The 19,120-nt window shown below is 39.1% G+C and overlaps 1 protein-coding gene across 19 annotated transcripts in view; it reads left to right on the top strand.

Annotated features, from left to right (window-relative positions):
- LOC148420331 (neurexin-1a-like) overlaps window positions 1-19,120 on the top strand; it is a 231,673-nt gene that overhangs the window by 86,878 nt on the left and 125,675 nt on the right. For all 19 annotated transcript variants that reach the window (XR_015866291.1, XM_088420618.1, XM_088420624.1 and 16 more), the window contains 3 exons: window positions 181-342; window positions 4,956-5,397; window positions 11,499-11,882. Coding sequence is in view for 18 of the 19 variants with exons in the window: in XM_088420618.1 (XP_088276744.1) it covers window positions 181-342; window positions 4,956-5,397; window positions 11,499-11,882 (988 nt within the window). In the remaining variant the exon portion in view is untranslated. The remainder of the gene's footprint in view (window positions 1-180; window positions 343-4,955; window positions 5,398-11,498; window positions 11,883-19,120) is intronic.

Genomic DNA, 19,120 nt, shown 5'->3' with positions numbered 1-19,120 from the left:
TAATCATTTGGACAAAATAACGGTACAAAACAAGAAAAAAGACATGAAAAAACAGACATGAAAATGGGTTTCTGGAAAAAAAACAGAGAAAAGTGTGTCTGATGGAAAGAAGGAAAGGTTAACATATATTGTAACATAGGCTGAGAATAGTGTTTCCTTTCGTTATGCTTTATTGTCTAGGTAACGATATCAGTTGACGGAATTCTGACAACAACGGGATATACGCAAGAGGACTACACCATGCTTGGCTCGGATGACTTTTTCTACGTTGGAGGGAGTCCTAGCACAGCAGACCTGCCTGGATCACCAGTTAGCAACAACTTCATGGGCTGCCTCAAGGAGGTAAATACCACTTGTATGCAATCTGAATGTAGTAGGAAGTAAGGATATCACTGAATTAAATATTAAAAAAAATACCACCACTACCCCAAGCTGAGGACGTTTCTCAATGTCCTACACCCCCAAGAGAAGACAAAGGATCCACTTCAAAAGGATCAGTACCATTATTTCTTAGCAAATGATCTCAAGGTAAAAATGCCCATTCATCAATTTTCTATTAAATTTGTCATCATCATGGTGGCTGCAGATCTGGAGCTTCTCCCCGCTGACTTAGTGAGCCAATTCATCAGCCAATTGCAATAGTTAAAAATGTAAACACAGCAATGCTAAAATTTAACAACCTCTGGTTTAACAAAACATCATTGTGGCTCTGTATTAGGCTATATCCAAGGCAATTCTATATATATATAGATTTATAGATTATATTTGAGTCTAATAGAACCAACCTTATTTGTTTTGTCTTGAAGATGTGTTTTTTTTAGATGAATTTAATTAGCTATTTATGGAAAAGGAAGAATACATTTCTCCCCTATAAGGTTGTTGCTGCTTAATAGAGTTTATGACCAAAAGCATTTATTGCAGAAAACTTCAGGGGTACATAAAACTATTGACGCAGGACACATCCAGGACGCAGGGACTCAGGCAAACTAGACCAGTGCATGTATTCTTTTGTTATCATTGTAACTAATTCACATATATGCAACAAACCTTGGAGAATGGGAATACTCTACAATAGTTAAAAGAAAGTACAGCAGCTGCCTATGTTATACCCAAGATGCTAGATTTTGCTATTTTTTTGTGGTTGTTTTGTAACCTAGTATGTAATTTTTCTTCAATCCCATATATGTCAAGATTTTGCAGGACTAAACCGGCATATTGTTAACATGTAATATGCCAGCAAGTAATGAGATGTACTATATCAGCATCTGTGGACATGTGGGCTTGAATGTGCATGCATGCGCCATGGCTGATTGATGGATTATTCACAAGTGGGTTGATGAACTTTTTTATTCTAGTTTCCATGACGGCAAAGCTAATAAAACAAACACTCGATTGTCACAGATCTACCTTGAAGGCAAATTAGTGCTGCTCTATTGCATCAATAGGTTCCTTTGACTTCATCAGCAATTAATGTTTGCCTTTATTGGATATAGCCTGCATATAAAAAAATCCACAAACACATTTTAATGGATAAGAGGGACTCACAGGCCATGTTCATATTGTAGGTAAATCAAATTCCAATCTGCTTTCTCCTCGATTACGATTTTTACGGCTGACCCACACTGCTTTTAGCAAGTGTCTAAATCCAATCTGGTGTTGTTCTGCTTGGGCCACATTATTGACCCACCAGATAGGTTGCTGTAGCAGACGCCAAAAAGGGGGTATCACACAGCACCTATAGCGCTTGACGTCACTTCATTCCGACAGTGGCGACAACAATAATGAGCATATTTGAAACATTGGTGAGTTTACATGTGGCTATACTGATTTTGGTTGCCATCCATTTTTCATAGCCACTTACCCTCACCAGCGTCGCTGGCCTGCTGGTGCCTATCCAAGATGTCTACAGGCAGTAGGTGGTGGACATCTTGAACTGGTTGCCAACCAATTGCAGGGAACACCAGGATGACCAACCATTCATGCACCCAATCACACCTAAGGGCAATTTAAAGTGTCCAATATACCTACCGTGCACGTTTTGGGAGTGTGGGTGGAAGTCAGAGTGCACGGAAAGAACCCACGTGAGCTCGAAGAGAACCTGCAAACACACACATGAAGGCTGGAGCGAGCTGGAATATAACTTGGGACTCTAAAGTATCCACCATGCTACCCCTGATTTTGGTTGATCAAATAAATTATGCCATTTCAAATCCCATGCAAATGTGCTGACATATTAGTCATTGCTTTTGTTGCTTTGAATAATCTTACCTGAAATGTGGTCAATGAACACACCCTAAGTGTGCTGCCAAATGCCATTTTTTTTTTTTTTTGCTTCTCCACAATTTAAAAAAAGAGGTGTGTTTTTCTGTCTTTAATACAAATGAGCAAGTACTCTTTCATGGCTTCCATTCTTCCAAGCAATGTGTGTACCCTCCCACGAAAAATAGTAAAGTAGGTACAAACGGTGGAAATACATTAGCACAACAGGTCTGGCAGCAAACGCAATGTTTGTAGCTGGTTTGACTGAGAAGTAACATTTTAAGTATCATTGTGAAACCGCCTTCCTCAACCCATCCTCAAAAATCTGATTTTTGCTTTGTGACTGTACGACTACAAAAGAGCCATCCAGTTTGTTTGATTTTGGCTGGCAGTCTGAAAGGGGACATAGTCATCCGAAAGTCCACATATGCCTTCACATATACATTTGTTGTATGGACGCGCTTCTTTATTTTTATCATGCGTTATCATTGTGTTTATCCTTGCAGAAGAGCAACTTTCTTCTATTTTATTGCAGGACGGTTATTTTCATTCCAAATGCACTCAAATCAGTTTGAAGCATTTTGTTCATTATGGCACATACAGTGTCATGGATAATTGTAATAATGCTTGTTAAAAATGGGGCTGCATCATGCATTTGTCATTTTGTACCTGCCAAACTAAATATTTATTTACCCAGTTCACACACATACCACCGACCAAAACAATTCATGATGTCCCTACTGGATTAGCGTGAGAATGATTTGAGTATGATTTCACTGTGCCCAATTAATACCTACTCTTTGGGCAAATGCACAAAGGGATGAATAGCCTCCAAAAGTGGAAAATTGCAGGGTCAACCATCTTCCTACTTTATGTCATTGATGAATATATCGAACAGCAGCATGGAAATTGCTTCTTTTATAGGATGTATAAAAGGCTTCAGTCAGATCCACCTTGCCAAAGTTGTAATTACCTAATGAGGCCAATTCAATATAACCCAAGTTATATTTTATTGATAAATCCTCCCCTAACATTAGTTAGTAAATGTCTCGTTATAAAATTTAACATTATTGGACTGTACAAAGCAGTCCTTCCATTACTGCTACCCTTACTCTGGCTACGCTGTCATTATGCAGATTGGATAATGATGTGATTATTGCTGTCTCTAATTTGTTTAAGCCCCATTACAGCAGCTCTTTCCGCAAAGTGCTCCTTGCAGTGCCCCCTCTTGACACAGTATAGCCACTATTTGTCTAGCACAGTTGTTGTTGTCAATAGATTGTTGGTTTTCATTATGAGCATGTGTTAGCGCATGTCACCTTACTGACACGCTCCCCATAAACTGAACAATGACGCTTAATCTGAAGGCTAAGTGGTGTAGCAGTGGGTCTTTATTCAAAGTTGTAACATGCAGTTCATCTGCACCACTCTCAAAAAGTAAGTAACTGAAAAGGAATAATTGGCTTTCAACTGAACTTTCACAAAAAAGCCAGACATGAACTTAATTTGACCTTTTGTAAACTTTCCAGTCCAGCATGCTGACAACACTTTGTTACACTCCATGTTCTGTGGCAACTTTCCTCTGGGAACTGTTTTTTTTTTTGACTCCTCGCAATAGCAGGTATTCTTGTGTGGTTGTTGGTGTGTTTTCTCTTTCTCATGATGACAGCATTTGAGCAGCCAGCATGGCGAACAGAGATGTTTTATATAATGTATAATATGTTAATCCATTAAAGGGATAGTGTGAAAGAATTAGAACTTTTTTCATTACGGACAACAGGGGGTGCTGCAAGTGCTGCATTTACCATTGTCTATAGCTATACCAAACATGGCCGCCTCTGGAGAAGTGCACCCACCATGTAGTACAATGTAATCATAACTAGACCTATGATTACATTTAAAACATACTGTTGATACATACTGTTTGTTAAAAACACATTAATTTGCAAGTGTTTGAAATTTACTATCATTTCATTTATTCCTTTTTCGTGAAAAATGCCCTAAATCTTACACACTGTCACTTTAATGGCTAAAACAGCTGTTATGAATTTGGCTATTCAGCTCCTTGGCCACAGCAAGCTAATCAAAAAGTACGTGCAATCCAGTTGTGATGGATTCAGTGCTCTAACATAGAATATCCTGGACAAATGAGAATGCAGGCATTATATCCAGGAGTGCATGAAGTTGTGGCATGAATTTTGGAATAGTGTTTTATCCTCTGGAGGGATTACTTTGAAAAGGAACACTTTGTGGTTTGTATTTGAAACATAGAGTAACTTTTTTAAAGATGGTTGAAACAGTCAGCCAAAATGTTTAACTTTACTTCACATAACATCCGTTAAAGCCTACTAAGGGGGTTCATTAACCATTCAAACAGAGCTTAGTGCTGCAGACCTCTCACTAAGAGTCCATGTAGGCAACATCAGATCCATGGTTTTGAAGCAGAGCACTAATAGGAAGAAAACAAACAACAAATAATAATGCCGCAAGGCTTTCGACAGTCTGCTGTGCTAATGAACTCAATTCACATTTATTTGCAACAAAATCTTCTTTGAGTCCGTTTCAGAGACATGCAAATTGTGAAAACACATTATATTTACAAAAAATGTACCTATATCAAAACAAACAAAAAACATAATGGATGCCTGTGCCTGAATACACTATCTGTGTTTTTTTTTTTTTCTCTGTCTCATCAGGTTGTGTATAAAAACAACGATGTAAGACTTGAGCTCTCTAGGCTGGCCAAGCAGGGTGATCCCAAAATGAAGATACATGGTACTGTGGCCTTCAAGTGCGAGAACGTGGCCACTTTGGACCCCATTACCTTTGAGACACCTGAGTCTTTCATTGTCCTCAACAAGTGGAACGCGAAGAAAACGGGCTCTATCTCATTTGACTTCCGTACCACAGAGCCAAACGGACTCCTCCTCTTCAGCCATGGCAAGCCAAAGCAGCAGCAGAAGGATTCCAAAAACCCTCAGATCCTCAAAGTGGACTTTTTTGCCATTGAGATGCTGGATGGCCACCTATATTTGCTGTTGGACATGGGCTCAGGGACTACAAAGACCAAGGCGGTCAACAAGAAAGTCAACGATGGCGAGTGGTACCATGTGGACTTCCAACGAGATGGCAGATCAGGTAAGTGTCTTTGATAAATCTCTTGTGAAAAACCTAGGCAAAGTTGTGGTGTAAAAAAAATAAATACTATGAGACATATTTATATAACTAAAATACAAAGAACAAAATATAATGTCTTAGTGAAAATAGATTGCTGCATTTAGTTGCATTAAAATGAATGTTCCCACGGTTGCAGTATAACATAAAATGTGATTTGGCAATACTTTATCAATTTTGCTCTGGGAATGTTTACATCAGTATCCACTATGTTACTCTTGATGTGGTAAGAGTTTAAGTAGACTGCATTCATCTGGTATGGTGATAATGAAGAACATCAAATCACACTTTATAAACATTTCATGTAGAGTTTGGGGTTCAGATTTGTCTACTTGATACTTGATATGACTGGAAAAATAAATTGGCTTTTACTCATACTTCAAGGAGACCTGTAGAACATGCCCCAAATGTAAGACAAGTCATATTTGCCACAATATATTTTTGATCCCTCTCCTGACATGTCCCCTGAAATCAGATTTTCTGCTTTAGTCTCTTTTTATTTGGTTATCTGGGCCACCTTTTCTCAAATGGGGGTGCAAGGAATTCACCTAGGGTTTTGTGAAGGCACTTCAGAGGGTAAGTGAGATTTTGACAGATTTCCTGTAAATATCAGCAAATCTAATGTAATCCCTTTGTATGCCAGGAAAGGAACATTTTTCCTTTCAAATTAAGAGCAAATCCATCGGAACATGAAACAATTTATTGCTAAATTGTTTTAGTGTCTCTTTTATAAAATGCTGTATACCGTTGCTTAGTTGGGTTTTATACAGATGTGTATTTTCATGACTAATACATTTTCCCAGAAGATGAGAAGGAAATAAAACAAATAATGTTGCATTATCAATCCATTGGGTTTGCTGATTAAAATACACCTAGAGATACCACTTCAAAATTAGTTCCAGTTTCCTAAATCAAAAATGGATGGCAAAGCACTTTGTTTTTTTGTTGTTGTTTTTTCTTTTTAACTACAAAAATGTGCTGTGCTGGTAAGGTGGTACTTTGCTGAAAAATATATTCCACGGGTAATAGGTACATCATTGAAAAAAATGTTGGTAACAACTGATATTGGCAACTTTTATTAGTATGTGCTTTGATCCAAGTCCTTGCAATGTCAAACTGTAAAATAGATGTACTCATTGACAGTTTCCACTCTCCAGTGTGAGAGTTAGAATTCAGAATTCATTAAATCCTAAAGCAGTTTTGGTCCTGTGAGCTGCAATGGGCATACGTTATTCATGGTTTAAGCTTAGATTTATGCATTTTATTTTTTTATTTTTTTTTAATTTATCACACATCCTTCATTTCTGCAGTGCAATGACTAAAATATCATGGTCAAAGGCAAAATCTTTTAAAAAAATACTGAGACTGTTATAAATGGTAGGTCAAACAAAAGACATTTCCACTTTTAGATGGTACTCATTATCTGTTTTGTCCACCCATACATGCTACGGAACATCTTGTTGAGTTTTTTTCTAGTCACTATTCTGTCTACTCTGTCGAAGTTTCCATGGAAACAGGAGGTGGTCTCTCCCAGGACCAAGACAGTTACTGCACAGTGCTGTGCAGAGATGTACACTAATGACATTTAAGAATAATTTATCTTGTTTTCATCATATTCAGAGCATCAATTGTCCCATGCTATAAAAAGAGACTCAGAGATATCAAATTGACGAGTGAGAAGACTCACAGAACAGGTTGAATTAAGCCTCAAAGCATCCATGTTTTCAAATCACGTTTCAATTTTTCCAACGCTAGTTCATCTTTGCATGAACTTGCAAGTGTGAAATATTCCTTGCATTTTTTTACAAAACCTAGTCATTCATTTAAACTGTAAATCAAAAGCAGCACGATTTGGGGATATTTTAATTCATTCAGAAAGGCGACCTCTCACAGTACACATGTTCCTTTTGTATGCAATAATTCAGTCTTTATGAGCAAATGGTTACCATTCTGAGATCACATACTTGCTTCTTAAATGAAAGCTATGACAGTGCTAGGGTCATGTCAGAATATGTTAGAATCACCAGTCACACGCCCACAATAGTAACATAAAGAGAATGTAGCTGAAAACAATAGCAGAGCTGCCAAGAAATCACAGAATGCAAACTCGCCCATGATAGTACTGTAATAACCTAGGATTTAAAGAAAAAAAATCCAATGGCATAGAAGAAAGGGGTTATTCAACTTCCGAGGCTCTTTGACAGGGGTCTTCAATCCTGCGCCTTGAGGGCCGGTCTTCTGGATGTCTTGTATGTCTCCCAGCTGTGACACCCCTTATTCAAATGATCAGACAACCAGAAAGGACTGCAGGAGCGGATAACACTCTTGATCATTTGTATCAGGTGTCTTGTAGCAGGAAACATCCAGGACATCGACCGTCAAGGACCAGGATTGAAGTCTCCTGCTCTACGGTATTACTTCAGTTTGAATGGTCTAGAAACACACACTGGAGTAATCAGCCCGATTTTCAATTCACATTGCAACTTGCTATTTCATTAATTTAAAGCAGTATTTTATAATACCGTATATGAAGTCATTCATAAATCTAGTGGGAGTGGGTGTAATAAACCTGAAACATATGGTGCAATTTTGGTCCTATGAAATATTCTATTAATACTCAAGTCCGACTAAAAAGTAAAGTGCACCACAAGAGCCAAACGTAATTATCTGCAGCCGGCTCATCCAAGAGCAACACTTGAGCTGCATCCTCGACAATAGAGGATAATGATTTCTGCTGTATTCATCTAAACAAGCCCTTGCTACAGGAAGCAGATATGTGAATGGACTCCAGCTCTCAGTCGTCATCTTCTAGCCTCAATACATTAGAGACGCAAAGTGACACTCTTCTTTTAAGTGAAGGCTTCAGGGCTGAGAGTGGTGTCGGTCACAGATATATGGACATTGCTCCGTTGTGGACCCCACTTCCTGCCACAGTGTGCACACAATTGCCACACACACACACACGCACACACGCGCGCGCGCAAAGACTACGACCACGCACATGCTCACACACTCATAGAGGCACGACAACTCCTGAGCTCTCTCCCTACAGAGAATCCAATCACATAGAGAGATTTGGCCGTATCGTCCTAACTGGATTGTAGTAATCCTCGGTTTAACACATTTTGGGGATGTGTGAGTGGGGTTAGGATGTATCATGCCAAGTTGCGCCTGGCTGCTGATGCAGAAAGTATGAGAGCCTACTCTAGTTTTATAATAAGGGTAGGGTCAACCCTTTGGAAGCTTTTGAAAGTTAGTTGTAATGAGGGGCTTGATCATTATTCACTGGGTTCTACTGTGCAATGTTAATTTGATCAAGTGCCTTAATTTATCACGTGCTTCCTTTCATTGTTGCTTGTTATAGTGCTTCTTCATCTGCAATCTTATCTGTCTGTGCTCCCCTCCCCCATGCCCTTTCCAGACATCTTTATCTCCGTGTTTCCATCTTGTACCAGATCCATCTCCTCCTCTTTTATGCTCTCCAGTATTCATACACGCACATCCCTGAACCCTTTTGGCGATGAATGATGTTCCAAACATAGTCCTAAAATGTGCGTATGCGTTACGATTCTCGTGCTACTTGTCTGGCGATGGCACGTGTCCCCATGGGATTCTTTAGTGCCTTCCGACAATGTAGCTAGACTGTGTTTACACACTTCCTTTACAGGACTGTGACAAGAAAGCGTAGCACTCTGAACCCATCTTTTAAATATGCTTTCATCCTCCCGTCTCCCACTCGCTTCAATTTAGAAATTCTGCCCGTAGACAAAAAACATCCCTGTTTAATTATTCATAGAATAATAGCATTCACGTGTCGCTGTAATTGATGGTAAAAAAGTCATTAAGTGATGGTGTGGCTGTAGGACACAAAGGATGCAGGGGCTTGGCCCTGCCATTTGAATGGCCATTTGGCAATGTGGGGTAAACATTTTTGACTGGGGTATGTTGTTCAGACGAACGGGAAAGTCATTCTAACATCTTGATAAAGTCATTCAAATGTATTGATTATTTGTGTCAGATTAATTGTGATCAATTAAAGTTTGTTTTTTTTAAATTGTGGTAAGCACAGTTTTAATCTCTAATTTGATGCCTTCTGTTCATTGATTAGATCCTCTTCTTATGCTTGATTGATAAATAAAGGCCATTCACTCCCTGAATTTGATACTGATTGGCTGTCATTGTGATTGGAATAACTTGAAAGCCTCTTGTTGTGGGTAGAAGGGCAAGTTCAGGAACAGAAGGAAAATGTCAAAATGAAAGTGTATTAAGAGATTTGTTGGTCTTTACTGGTAAATGTATCAATCAAAAATGCCCTGAGGGCACTTAGGATGAAGTGAATTGCTTTAAATGTATGAAGGAGCTTTCTTACCACAGAAGCAGTCCAAGTCTAGGCTCCCACATAAATGCAAAGCACCCAGTTACGACTCCAGCCACAGCTAACGATAGCAACAGACACGTAGCAATCCATTAAAGAGAAAAAAAAATAAAAGCTCTCGTCCAACTAAATTTGAAAACTCCACACTGACCACGCTAATGTTGACGCTTTAGTTAAATACCTGCTCTAGGATGAGGAAAAAGTTTCTTCACTAATGAGTTTGATGTAGTGTGCTCATTAGCTGTAACCTGATGGGAGCTGTTCTGGCTGTGTAGCGGGTGGCCCTTGCCAAGTGAGCAAAGCTTGGAAGTCACAACAGATGTGGCTAGAAAGAGTAGGGGCAGTCAGTAGTGGCAGGGAAGCGTTGGAACAGATGTCTGGGGCCAAGACCCTGAAAATGGGCTACAGTATGCCGGTGGAACCAGGTTAATATTTCTGCTCCTGCTCTTCCAGTGTTCTCTTGGTCATTGTGTGCAAAATGATTGCGAATAGAGAGAACTATATACATATTCAACATCATAGCTTTACCATAATAAATTTACAAGCAGCAATTTAAGAACGTACTGCATTCTAACTACATGTTGATCAAACATACACCTAATATTCTACCGTATTCACATTCATGCGTTCTAATGGTTGTTGTAATAAAATGTGGAAGGCCTCATTTAGTGTCTATAAAATGCCATACAGTCCAGATGAAAATTAAGTGTGTGCTTTATGGCTTCCAATTTTCCACCCTAACACAAACAGTTTAAGAATAAAAGTCACTTAAAAGCCCTGCTCCCATTTCACAGCAAACGGTGAAGACACTTGGCCAGAGGCAATAAACTATTACCCCCCTTTTTCCATTGCAAGCATCTGCCACTCAAAATGCAAATTCTAATTTCATGGCAACATTATTTCCGAGCATCCCTAACCTATTTCTTTGCCGATTTCTTTGAGCAGAAACCTGCTGTATGGATTATTGTGAGAGGAAAATGAACGCAGCCCTTATTAATTAAAAACCTTCAGTGGCACCTTAACTCAGAATAACAGCTCTATGTACAAATTAATTACTCAATCCAATGTTCACACTAAGGCCTTCTTTTTTGAAACTTTACAGTCCAGTCATGTCCGCTGTTGTTTACCGTTCTCCAGATCGAGAATTAAACCTGAATGAGAGCAATAAATCATGGTGGTGAAACACACAAACTCTTGTTGCAGGTTTATGTTGGAGAGGGAAACAGAAGGAGAGAGTGAGTGAAAACACTGCAGCCCGTTAATCAAGTTCAAAAAGATGGCTGCAATTTTTTTTACGACGCTGAAATGATTGAAGGGGCGCCAATTTTTTCTCCTATGCGTTCTCTCACACGCTTTTTATTTATTTTTTTTTTTTATGACTGCTCTCTTAAGATAAATGAGATGTATTATGAGGAATCCAGGGAAAATGGAGAGGAGGATGCTGGAGATCCGGGATTAAGCGGCTAATAGACTAGCTGTCTTGTGATTAATGTGTCTTATCAACATTCATCAGTCTTTCCAAATGAAGAAAGCCCTGACCCTGTCTTAATAGATAACACCAATTAGGGTAACTTCTCAATTGGACCTTTTTCATTGAGTTTTGTGAATTTCACAGCTGATTAAAAAAAAAAAAACACACACACACACACACACACAAGAGTGAAAAATATCCTTCTGTCTCTGTTTTTAGGTACCATCTCTATTAACACCCTCCGAACTGCCTATACAGCCCCTGGAGAAAGTGAAATTCTGGACTTGGATGACAATCTCTACCTCGGGGGCCTGCCGGAGAACAAAATGGGGCTGGTGTTCCCCACTGAGGTGTGGACAGCTCTGCTTAACTACGGCTATGTTGGCTGCATTCGGGATCTATTTATTGATGGACAAAGCAAAGATGTGCGGCGCCTGGCTGAAACTCAGAAGGCTGCCGGAGTCAAGCCCTCATGCTCGAAGGAGCCTCCAAAACAGTGTCTGAGCAATCCCTGCCAAAACAACGGCATCTGCAGAGAAGGGTGGAACCGATATGTGTGTGACTGCTCAGGAACTGGATACCTTGGTCGCTCCTGTGAAAGAGGTAGGACGTCCTTCCAAGCTGCGGGTGAAATGTTGACAGCACTACACCCTGAGCCTACTTTTCTATGTAATGTAATTTGAAGATATGTTATTTCTTGTTATGTTGCCATTTTTATTCAGATTTGCAAACTATTATTCACCGATGTAAATAATGGGAATTTACATAATTCATTTATAGTGCCAACATGCCCACTATTTTAATATTCATAACTGTGATATAAATGTAAGAAGAGTTGCAGCTTACAATAAAAAAACCAGTTATTAACATATTAATAATGAGATGTATGACAATAAGTCATAACCACTGAAGTAGGCATGGGCCGATAACCCAATTCGCATTATATCGCAATTTTAAACACACTGTTTAACGCGCACTGCCAAAACCAGTAATGTGAGACCTCTGCTGCAGCAGCCAATCACATTATTTCTATTGTATTTCCTTCCTTGTGGGCTTTACTATCAATATAATTTTGCCCCTGCTGCTAACTACTGTGTGAAACATGGCTAACATTTATCTAATGCTATTTTCACTGAGCGTTTTATGTGATATCGCTAAAGGTAGGACACGAGCAGTCTATCGAGCTAGCGTACGCGTAACAAGGCGAACCAATGAGACTTTTCTTCCCGTCCAAACAAAAGTCCGCTGTCTGGGAAGTTTGCGGATTTTAAAAACAGATGACATAAGATAGTTGAATAATTGGTTTGAAATAAACTACCATCAATCATTTTCTTTATTTGTTTTAGTTTAAATTGGATGGGACTGAATTATTGTAAATGTGTTTTGGTGAGCAAAACCGATTGTGATTACCAAACAGTGTCAATCATGTCATATTATCGCTTAATATTTTTTTTTAATATATATATGTGTGTGTGTCACAAGGGGGTGGGGCGACAGCCAAGCTGCGAAACTACACTTCTCAACCGCCCCTTGGTCCGTTTGAATCGCCAAGGAGAGCAGTGCTTGAACAACCAAACAAGGGTTCACTTAAAACAGTTTCTCTTGTTGCGGTTTGACCAACCCTTAAAACTAAAATCACACCTAAAACGCATGCAAATGTATCTTAAAAGATTAAAAGTCCAAACTAAAATCACACGCCATGCAGTCTGCGGTTGACAAGGTTCCGGCAAGTCCTCTGCCACCTTTCCAGGTCGGAGGCCACACATCATAGTCACCTGTCGGGGGATGAGAGGAAAAAAAAGAAGGCAGCCCACTGGGAAGAGTGGGACAAAAAATAGCGCACTGGCCAGTGAAACTCACACCTTTGTAGCAGAAGCTCCAGCCACTCACGTACACAGGCCCTTAATGCACCGCTGTCAGGCTGAGGATCAGCAAGGCCTCCGCCACTTGCTCCTAAGGATCACGCCGCCACCACTCCAATGCAGTCCTTCTTCAGGGCACACGTCCAGCACAAGCAGCAGCCACTGACCAGACCTCCTCCCATAACCCCTGTCCTTTTAACTTTTTAAAAAGGGAGTGTAGTTCCACCCCTGCTTATGATAGGCCCAATTTGCCAGCATGCCAACCTTGATTGACCAGTCTGTTGAATCATCTAATCAACATACATACATACACACAATTTGCTGGCAATGAGATGGACACTGCTTCTGGAGGTAGAGTCAAATGCTTAGACAAGACTGACAATACAATCACTCAATCAGATCACGAGCAGTCCTATAAGACACGTAATTGGCTCTCGGCACGAAATCAACTAATGAGGACAGGAGATCCACTCCTTTGTGTTATTCAGTTTGTTTTTACTGTTTCTTACTACATAACACTACATACATGACTGATTTTAGCCCATGTACAGCACTTTATACTGAGCAATCGCTCAAAAGTTCAATATAAATAAAATTCAGTATTGTAAACAGGCTTGTATTCCCCATCCAGCATTCACCTCCTTGTGCAAAAACATCAGTTTCAAAATTTAGCTGATATTCAAATTGTCAAATTTTAAAATGAGGAATGAATCAAAATTGTATTTATTGCCTAGCTCTTATACAAAGTGATACATTTGGAATTGTTTTGCCCATAGTTTGCATTTTTGGGGCGTTTTCTTTCCTTGAGCCTCAATCAAATCAATTTCTTTAATTCTGAAACATGTGCAAAGACAATATCATTTGGAGAAAAGACCATTTTAACAAGCCGCAGCAAGGCGGACAGAAAGAGTTCGGCTTCGGAGATTGTTGAGTGTAGTACTATGCTGAATGGCAGGGGACTGATGCACTGCTGAGACACACTGGCGGCCATATCTAGCATGCACAATAGCCTGCAAATTGGCTGTCTTCTGCTAACCTTTTAACTCATCAAACCACTTGGCTGTGCCGAGAACTGGCACAGAATACTCATCATTTCTCCTCCAGAGGAGATATAAATGGGAAGTGAGTGAAGTCCAGAATCAGGGTCTAGGCTGACTATGAAAGGCTCTCTAAGCAATATTGTATTAAAATACAGTATAACCCTAGCAGTACGAATAGCCATACTGGGAATGCGTTCAGTTTTGGTTGTGTTATTGATACAAATATTTGCTAGATCTTTCTGAATTAGAGAGATACTGTATGTGTTTGGGATTCAAAGTGCAAAGCACAGCAAGGTTGTGCTTATTATGTTTCTGCCTACTTCAGCTTGTTGGGGTTTGACCAGCAGATTAGTCTTAGTCTGACCTGCTTGATCAAAATCGAGCTCGATCAAAACAACAGCCGTCTTCTTGTGAGAGGACCAAATCCTTTGGTTGCTAGTATTTTCAGAAATGCTGTAATTAAATATTTTCACTTATTTATGTAAACAAACTGACCAAATAAAATGGATTAATAATAGAGAATCAACCATTAATTGCTGTTGTCTGTTAAACATGTTTTGCAATTTGATAATTATTTGTATTTGTAGGTTGTATCTGTAGAAAATAGACATGTCCGTCAAAAATTCATATTTTTATTGAAAACTTGAAACTACTTCAATGAAAATTCATCTCGCTCTCTTTCTCTCTCTCTCTCTCATATGCACAAGCACACACACACAGATTTATAGGGCTTAACGGGTGAAGAGAAATCACACATTGCTATTTTAGAGGCAAATAAAGTATTTAAATCATATGATGTATATAAGAAAGAGCTATTCCTCAGTCATACATGTTTCAATAGTGTTTCTCTTTTGGATGTACGACTAGCAACAAAAATAATTGACAGAGAGAATAAACAATCATAGCATCCGCAAAATTCCTCTTCCAGATACACAGCACAATGCATATTAATGAGCAAATTAAAATATACACAATCAAGGGAAATGTGGAGAAGAGGTGAAGCATGTGACAAAGTTATCACGGTGCAATGCACTTCAGGTTTCCTCACTGGATACCGATCTGCATTGTTATCATATATTGCATGACAACATGAGTGTACTGACACTTCCAGGTCAATGAAAGAATGGCCTGATCTAGCATTATGTTTTTGTGTTTGTGCTACAAAGCCAATGTTTGGGTCCATTTGACCCATTTTTTTGTTTGTTTTGCATAAAACAGCCTCCAAAATATGTCATTTTGCAACACCCCCCCAATTGGGTTGTATGTTGGGTTGCATACAGTAAAACTAGCTAGAAAGTTGCATCAACATGACACAAATATCACCTCTGCACTTTTTCCACCTAAAGTTAGGTTACGTTTAACCTAAATGTTTTAAGAGTGTAAATTGGGACTCATTTCCTCATACAACCAGTGAATTACAAACCAATGGGTTACATCTCCACTTGGGTTATTGTCTGTAGCTGCAAACAATCTTGCTGAATTACAGCGGTACTTGAACATAAACAAAGCAGTAGGTGGTAATAGCTTGACCCACGTAGACAACAACCACATTATGGCATTTGGTTCTCTGGCAGTGCAATACTGTATTATATATTTCATTTTGTAAGTGAGCATCTGATACCACTTTTGAATGCGCTTTGCTCTGATGTGCCTGTGTTTCCTCCGCACGTGTTCCAGTTTTGACTAATAAGATGACATGAATATGGGCCTTGTGCATGAAGAAAGTAGAACAGCCACTGGATACAGACTATTTCTTTACTTTGTTTGGAAGGATAATTATTTATATGCATAGAGTTCTTTGGGTTAACAGCAAAATAATTTGACTTCAATTGGAACTTCAAGGAAAAGAAAACATTTTCACAGCCGTCACTCAATTATTACAGTTATTCCTCTTCTTCTCCCAATCAAGTATCTCGCTGTGTTTTGGCCAGTATGCTCACATGTGTCCTGGCTGTGTCTGCTCAGACATTGGCATTAGTGCGTGAGTGAGTGGGAACAGTGGTACGCAGGAAGTGCCCTGGCCTGCTGCCAGCTGTTTTGATGGCTCCAGATTGCCATGATGCTGGTCGGATGCAGCAGGCACCAGTAGGCAGAGGAGCTGTCAAAAGAATTAGCCCAGCTCTCACTTATCCGAGCATGGTGTACCCCCCGGTGGCAAAGTACAGAAATTACATTTAGTGTAGGAGGACAATAACGCAGCTGCGGGAGAAGGGGGTGGGGCTTGTAGAGTGAGGCATGAAGCTATTTGCCCTATTTTGAGGGATTTTAATTAAGCAGACAAAGCAATTTTGCCCATGCATCCCAAATGTCTACCGCACCATTGTTAATCCAGATGCTAATTAGCCCAAATATTAGTGTAAGGCCAAGGCAGGCTACCAGATGGCTTGTTGCAGGACATGCACATATTCCCTAATGAGATCTGACATGCCGCATTGCTGAGAGAAGCAAACATCTGCATTTAATGCAGGTTTTTGATCAATATACAGTATACTTACTGTGTGCTGAGCACACACAGGCATGTCATTTGCAGTTAAATGTGGCAGGTCACACTGTAAATTACCGCTGGAATACACAATGAATTCCAGGTATGATTCTAGGTAAAATGCTAGCCATCACAATTGCCTGAAAGTTAATAGGTTCACTTTCACAATTTTTATATATGTAAATGAGTAGGGATGGGACAAGCAAAAGAACCTTTCTTTTGACCTTTTTTTTTCTCATTGGAATGAGTTCACAGGAGAATTTGTTGCCTTTTAATGCTCTGCATGACAGTAAAACACGCTGTTAAGAAGGCCACCCAGTTTAAAAAATAACCTTACCATTTGAGGAGTCACATGCTTTGGAATGCTTTTATTTTGAAGTTTTTCCCTGGTAGCATGTAAGGCACATCAACGACAAAGGCTGACTTGACTCTTTAGTTCAGACTGCACAAAGTGGTTTTCATGGAGTGAGTGGTCGGGACCAAATTAATGAATTAAGTTGTTCATTCATAGGTTGATGCATATCTGCTATATGCTCTCCTCCGTTCATTTTTTTTTGACCAAGCAGAAAAAAGTACTTTTTTTATATTTTTATCAGAATACAAAATAAAATAATAATAATAATAATAATAATAATAATAATAATAATAATAATATGTTTGAGGAAACAGGGGGGATCCAGAAGAGGGCGTGGATGATCCCAGGAAAAGGGTTTTACAAGTGTAATATTAAAAAAACAAGGTTTGGCATCTTTTTTTTTTTTTTTGGTTTTCAAGCACTTTGACACACAGGGCTATTTATGTTTTTCAGTTTAAAACTAACCTGCCGCCTATATAAATGCGTTAAAAAGTTGATTTATATTGCTTTATCCTTTTGTTAATTGTAAAAGGCCACAGTTCTTGGAATACTTTATATAGGAACATAAACATGTCTACAATTTTTAAAGATAATTTTATTTATAGTAGACATGGCAAGTGGGGGGCAGCGAAAGGTTTTCACTTTTCTGAGGGTGTACTGCAAAACTTAAACGTGAAGCACTTGTGTAGTTGCTGTAGATTTACTCTTTCTGATTACACATAAGATTAACGTTCAAGATTCATAAGGAGAGACCAACTAATCCATGATGACAGTGCAGCAACCTCGTTTGTAACTAAAACTAGGTTTTTGCACTGTGGCCATACAGAGACAAATTTGCGCCAACAATTGTATAGCGGTATCATATTTACTTTGGTGACACTCTGCAGGAATCCTTTCATTTGGCAGAATTTGTTTTGTACATATCTAATCATGAGAAGTCTGCATATGTGATTGTACATGTTCCAAGAATGCTGCGCGTAAGAGGACAATATCTTTGAATTATTTTCGGTATCCGATTGTCATTTCCTTTTCTTCACCCTGAACATATATTTTCTCAAAGCCTTTGGCAGTTGTTCCCCAGCAAAATGTAAATTGGATTGGACCTGGTACTCCGGTACCTTGGCATGCACATCACAATCCTGTGACATGCAGTTGACAGCTCCCCTTCCTGCACAGCCTCTTTTCCTGAGGGGAGAACGGAAAGGGAAAAAAAAAGAAACTGGAGTGTCTGCCATTCCTTCCCCTTGTTAGTATCAAAGCCTAATTTGTCACATCACACGGATGCAAACACATGCTGACTCCTCTGAAAAGCACACACAACAATGTCATTTTGTGTTTTACATGGGAGAAAATGAATGTTTGGTTTCGTTTGGTGGCTTCCATCTGCCCTGTGACAGTCTCCTGTTGGGCTCATTGACAGCCTTATTCTGCTCAATTTATTTACATGGAAGGGGCACTGAAAACAACTGCCCTTCATTATTGGATTGTTGACTGTTGATTCCTACACATTTTATTACACATCTCGTCCTATACTGTAGTTATATTTGGACTTTTCCCATATATGCCTTATGAGTGGTTGAAAATGACAATGGTTAGAAGTGATTAAAACACCAATTTCATGGTTGAAGTCGCAGATTGTTTTCAGTTTAATAGCATACCCGAGTGGTAATTAACAAGGGAAACAAGGCTTTTCTATAAAAAAGCCATAGCTCTAAATATTTTTCATATGTTCTTGAATGTCTTTAGAGCTTGAGCGCTAAATATTTTTCATATGTTCTTGAATGTCTTTAGAACTGCAATGACTCATTGTTTGACAATTTTATTACCAAGTGAATGACAATCATTCCTGTTTTAATGTTGTCCAAATCCTTGATATTACTGTCTCTCGCCAGGAAATATCCCCATATTTCTATAGTTTGCTGTGCAAACAAAAAGACTCATCGTATTTTTGTTGAATCAAATAAAACACTTGCTTTTACTTTTGAAAAAGAAAAAAAAAAAAGAGAGACTACATCATATACAGTGAGCCAGCATCTGTTTGGTGTATAGAGTAGCAAACAACAATAAATATCTTCCGGGACCAAACATTTCCAAAATATTAG

Source organism: Hippichthys cyanospilos, chromosome 8, assembly GCF_059441005.1.
Source record: "Hippichthys cyanospilos isolate Australia breed blue-spotted pipefish chromosome 8, RoL_Hcya_1.0, whole genome shotgun sequence".
Taxonomy (NCBI): domain Eukaryota; kingdom Metazoa; phylum Chordata; class Actinopteri; order Syngnathiformes; family Syngnathidae; genus Hippichthys; species Hippichthys cyanospilos.
This window is presented reverse-complemented; position numbering and strand designations above follow the sequence as displayed.